At 43.3% G+C, this 5884-nt stretch overlaps 1 protein-coding gene across 2 annotated transcripts in view; it reads right to left on the bottom strand.

Moving 5' to 3' along the window:
- The window catches only part of PROK2 (prokineticin 2), a 14791-nt gene extending 9586 nt beyond the window's left edge, over window positions 1-5205 (bottom strand). For both annotated transcript variants that reach the window (XM_024124129.1, XM_024124130.1), the window contains exons 1-2: window positions 5110-5205; window positions 1631-1756 (exon numbers count right to left, since the gene is read on the bottom strand). In XM_024124129.1, coding sequence (XP_023979897.1) covers window positions 1631-1756; window positions 5110-5205 — 222 coding nt within the window. The remainder of the gene's footprint in view (window positions 1-1630; window positions 1757-5109) is intronic.
- Between the last annotated feature and the right edge of the window lie 679 nt (window positions 5206-5884).

Raw genomic sequence — 5884 nt, 5'->3', positions numbered from 1 at the left:
CCATTGTAAAACACTTATACTCCAATAAAGATGTTTAAAAAAAAAAAAAGACTCTCGTTGACTAAGGCTGATGATAAAAACTGAGATCAAGGTCAAAGGCGGCTGGGGCTTCACCAGCCCTCCCCACGCCCCCGCCGCCCACCCCGGGTGGGGAGGGGTGGAATCTGGCACGGAGCCAGACAACTAACGGTTTAAAACATTTCCTGTCTCAAAATGGCCAAGAATAAAAGGTGCATATCATGCTTACAAACGACAAGACCGGCTCACGGGGAGGAAAGGTCTAAACACAACAGGAAGTGTTTCTCAAGGAAACCCCAGGAGAGCCCAATGCCGTCTTCAGATGGGTCCAATCAACCAGGGTCCCCACCACAGCACACAGAGCGAAACCCAAGCCAATATACGTCCTTCCTTATTTTGTTCCAAGAGAGTCAAAATATTAGCTGTTATCTGTAACTCTGGAGGACGGGAAAGATGTTTGGCACTACTACAGTTTTAAACCCTAAGCCACGTGTGGGGGAAAAAAAAAAAAAGCAGAAGGTGGAATCCAGCTTGCTCTGAAAACGTTCAACCTATTTTAAGACGAGAGGATACCACGTGTAGAGAGAACACTGCAGGGGACTGAACTCGCCGCCAACGAGCCACCAGGCCTGGGACTTGTCCTTCAGCACACATCCCTGCCCCTGCACCCCACGTAACTGCTGGGTAAATGCAGATGTACCACTAGAAGAGCAAGGCACCCGCAACCTGGCATCCATGGGGGATCTGGCTGTACTCACACTGTATTTCAAACGTTTTGAATCTGAAGGGCAAGGATTCTCCAGGCTCCACAAACTTCTCTGCTCTCTCCTGCCTGCCACCCACCCCCTTCCAGAAGTCACGTACAGCTGCCCGACCCCTGCAGTCAGAAGAGTCTGTAACCCCCGGGGACACAACCTCTAAAGCCCTGTCCAGTCCTGCCCTTGGTCCTGCCACTTCTTGGCAATAACTGTTCAAAAGTGGTGTTTAAAAAAAAAAAAAAAAAGTGGTGTTCAGGGCATTGTGATATTGAGCTGTTACATAATAAACTGGCAAGTTAAATATCATGAACCTCCATGGTTGTGAACAATGCATCCTGTGGAGAGAGTCAAAATATAGGACTTTCAAATTAAGATACAAGAGTGATTGCATCATGGATGATTTTCTGCAAAAACCAAAACACAAACTTATTTACTTCTGCCTTTTAAGTAGGTCTGATGTTAAAAGTCTTTTCAAGAGCTTTCATACTCTGATTTCTGCAAAGAAGCATACACAGTATATATATATATAGATATAGATATATATCCTAAAATTTTTAAAGCAAATTTAAATGTTTGAAATTATTTTTATTATTTTCATGAAATAATTGTTTTCATGAAATGTTTCTAATGCCACGAGAAGCATGATATGTAAATGATTAATAGAATAAGGATGGTAAAGTATACAATTCTCTCAAATGGAAAGGGAAAGGAGTGAGGAAGTGGTTTTCCACTTCAACTTCTCTGATTCCCAACTTCTAGCACGTTACCCTGGGTTTCATGTCACACAGGCCTTGCTCAGAGTTGAGTTACTGCAGTGTAAGAGAACCACCAAGAACACATATATATATACTAACTTTACGAGTCAGCGGATGGCAGCTGTCTCCCACTTTGCCCATCGGTGTGCAAATCCGTATGCTCTTAACCCAGATACTAACAGCACAGCACATGCCTCCACCACACTGGGGGTCCTTGTCGCAGGCCTGAAATGTAATAAGCAAACAGATAAATACAGATAACAGGAATGACTCAGGCTAAGGGGATCTAAAATTAGCAGTAAAAGAAAAAAAATGCCCTATTAATATCCAACCGCTGTGATTTTAATAATCTTACATATAAAAAAAGAACTGTTATCTTCACTTGCTTGATCATATTTACAACAAAATCTGATCAGAAGTGATTTTCCCACTTGGGTTAAAAAAAAAATCGCCTAAATAATGGCCCACGCATTATGAAAATCTTAAACCACAAGATTTTTAAAAAACAAAATCAGCCCTCTTTTTCTTGTGCTTTATGGATGAATCGGCTTTGAATTGGAAGAATGTTTCTATATTAGTCTTTTACCATACATGGCCATTTAGGAACTACATAAATCGAATCACAAGATTTTATGACTATTAACTGCAGAATACATTGGGCCCAATTTTAAAAAGGGATTTAAATGGTCTCTAAATCTGGCATGAAATGCTCCAGACCCATAAAGCCACGATGTAGATTTTTAAAATACTACTCATTTTCTCTTTCAAATATTTGCACTTTGGTTCACGAGATTTGATGTTTCTCACACCACTGACTTGATTTTCACCATTTCCTTTTGAGAGAAAGAAATCTCACAGGTTGAGAATGGACAGACCAAGACTTTTTGCCTTATACTACTCTTTTCTGGGTGAGTAACCTGCAAAAAGGAAATTATTGGCTTAGGATATACATATGTGTACATTACAAAATTACCTGAACTATCCTGTAAGATCCATCAGATTTAGAAATGCAAGCGACAGATGCAGTTATCAACAGTGATTACTCAAGACCGTTGTTCCTGATATAAAAAATTGCAAATACATATAATCAAAGAATTAACTATGGGAGAATTTCCATACTTGACTAAATAGAAGTAAATAATGAAGTCTAAACTTATTTGCATGAAAATAGATCTGAAGAACTATTCTTCTCTCCTAGAACCAACCATAAATAGGATGCTTTATTTGAATGGTGTGCAGTAATGTTTTGCCAGTGATAAGGTAAAAGCATCCTGTACTATATACGTAAGAAGCTAAAAGTTGTGTAATTTAGAAACAAATTTTAAATGTAGGTTTAATGGAAACAACTAAAACACTTCGTCAGAGTTCTTGGTTTTGGGGACAGCTATAACTTCTCAAAATGGAAATATATGGGCACACTCTTACTCACTATTTTTTCGTTAAACGTGATCAACTACCTTGCTTTAGAGTTGGTTTTCTTTCCTCCACAAGAATTTTTTCTCGAGCTATTTAAAACAAATCTGGATTTAAACTACAATTTTCATCTTGGGGTGTTTGAACATTTATAGGAAAATATATATTACATTCCATAAATGAGACGTTCAATACACGATCTTTTCCAATACTGTTTTAACAAATTTATGTGGCCACATAAATCAATTTAAAAATAACTACATATACTACCCCCCAAAAAGTAAATATTTAAGGTGGAGGTTTCAGGCAATATTTTATTTCAACAGATGCTCAAGAGCAGGAATTCTGAAGCCCCACTAGCTCTTTTAATAAGACAATCAAAATTCAGCCAAAATCTCTTAAAATTCAATCAATCACTTGGATGTTTAACATCCCAGAGATGACATATCTAGATAAGTTATTGAGTTTTTTATGTGACTCCAGATGGTTACTGTCATGGAAACATAACTACATTTCTTTATTGCCATGTTGTTTTAGATAAATTTTTTAAATTCTTTTTTTTGTAGCACTGATTTAAAACAAAAAGAAAAACAGCACACATAATTATATAATAAGCCCAGTCTAAACCTTAACAGATAAACATTCAATGTGATAAAATTTCATATTGTAACACAAAAAGCTTCAGTTCTCAGAAATACAAAGAATTGCATAGGTTTATATATTTTTAATTAGACAGCTGTTTCCTAATGCCCTTCATATTTAACCCACTGCTGATCTATTCAAATAGTGTTGTTGTCTTGTGAATGGAACAAAAAGATACTTATATCACAAAGGAATCTGGGACTCAGAGGATTAGGAGAAATTTAAAATGAGCCAGCAGCAGGGGAAGAGGGGGGAAAAAAACTCATCAGGTTTCAATTCTCATGTATTAGAAAGACCTGTAAAAACTTTTTTTCAACCACAGGGACTGACAAAGCTATTCAGATACATTTGTAAAAATCTCTACAAACTATTCTAATAAATATCACAATGCTTATAATTAAGCATCTCTTGGCTGTAACCCAAATATCTATTGGCTGTAACCAAATACTGTTCTAGTGTGAGGACTTTCAACGTGCTTATAAGCCTATTAACTAACATGGAGACAATAGAGCTTAATTTTCTCAAGACTATGACATTTCCCTTAAATTTAAATGTTATTTCATTATCTGTGTATCATCATTTCAAACACAGAAGTTTTATTTAAACCCTACTGTGTGCACTTTCATATTTGAAATAATTTAATGGAGTGTAAAATAATTTCAGAGTTAAAAAAGAAGAGTAAAGCATTTAACAATCAGGAAATGGTAGCGATTTTGCATTGTTGACGTAGACTAGACATTTTTATCTTGTGCTGTAAACTCATCCTTCGGATCCACACAAAGAAAATTGTTGGTGGACGCAGAAGAGAACTGAACTAGTTCCTACTTCTACAAATGATGAAGACATCTCTCTAAACTGCAACATCTACATGGCAACCTACTCCATAATTAAGCCAGAGCACTGGAGGTGCTTTATCAATAACTGGAAGTGGAAAATTTTACAGGGAGAACCTCGGGACGCTGGAAAAACAAAAACAAACAAACCAAAAAACCTGGAACCCAGAAGGCAGCGTCCACATTGCTTTTCAAAGTGCACATATGTCCTCGGACCAAGTTATTTCCAAGGGTTTTTGCGGAGGATGCTTCGGGGAGCAAACTCCTTGACTACAGAATTAAGGCTCCCGGGATTTGGGGGTACTGGTCTTGCCCCTCTGCATTTCAGGACACTAAAATTTTAAGGATAGAGGCTGGAACGTCTGGGGAAAGTGCCTGAGAAAACCGCGAAAGGAAACTTCTTGCAGCTTAAGAGAAAAACAGACCCAACACGAGGCGAGAGGGGGAAGCAAGCGGGAGCAGGTGGTGAGGTGAGACTGTGGTCACTGTTTCTTCCAGGGAGCGCCCGATGTCCCGGCCGTCCGCGGCTTTGGGAGCAGGGCACTTTTCCAAGTGCGCCAAAGGGCGACTGGAGCAGGAGTCCCCACCCGGCATGACCCTCCCGGTGGCCCCCGCCCCGCACCCGGTGCCCCTCAGGCGCGCGCGGCGGGCGCGCATCCCCGGCGGACAGGTGCACCGGGGGCCGCTTACCCCGGTGATGACGGCGGCGTCCCCCGCGTGGGGCTCGAGCAGCAACGGTGGCAGCAACAGCAGGAACAGCAGCGGAGCGCAGCGCGGGCTACTCATGGCGCCCTCGGGCCTGGGCGGCGGTTGGGGGGCCGTTGGGGGCGCGCGGGCTGGAGCGCGGAGCGGCGGCGGGCGGGCGGGCGGGCGTCTCGCGCGAGCCTGCCGTTGGCTATAAAGGCGAGCCCCGCCGTGACTCACGCCGCCGCCCGGGCAGCCGCACGCGCGGGGGCCACGGCGCGGGCACACCTCCCGCGCCCACCCGGCCCGGCCCGCGTCCCCACCGCGCACGTGCTGCCGCGGGCCCCCGTGCCCCCGCCCCGGGCGCCACGCAGGCAGCGCCCGCCGCTGCCTTCCGCACGCGCCCGCATGGCTTTTGTGGTCGGGGACACCCTCCTCTGCTGTCCTGGTTTCCCCAGTTCCACGGGCTCAGCGCCGCAAACTTGCAGCTCATTTGCTCTCCAGATGTTTAGGGAGCGCCTACTACGTGCTTGGCGCTGTGGACACACGGGGGGAGCAAGGGAGGTGATAAGAGCCGCTCATTCGTTCATTTTTGTATGTCACCTACTGCCCCTGGGTCCGTCCTTAGGGTCCAGTCACCGAACAGGAAAAGACATCAAACAAACACCCTGGGAACGTGGAAGACGTGGGGAGGTGGAGAACAAAGGGAGGGCAAAATTATCCCACATCCCTGACGACACTGAGGGGGTCTGTCCTTCCAGCTGTGGGAGTCCAATTTCTT

This window comes from Physeter macrocephalus, chromosome 18 (genome assembly GCF_002837175.3).
Source record: "Physeter macrocephalus isolate SW-GA chromosome 18, ASM283717v5, whole genome shotgun sequence".
NCBI lineage: Eukaryota > Metazoa > Chordata > Mammalia > Artiodactyla > Physeteridae > Physeter > Physeter macrocephalus.
The sequence above is the reverse complement of the archived record's forward strand: the minus strand, read 5'-3'. Positions and strand labels throughout refer to the sequence as shown.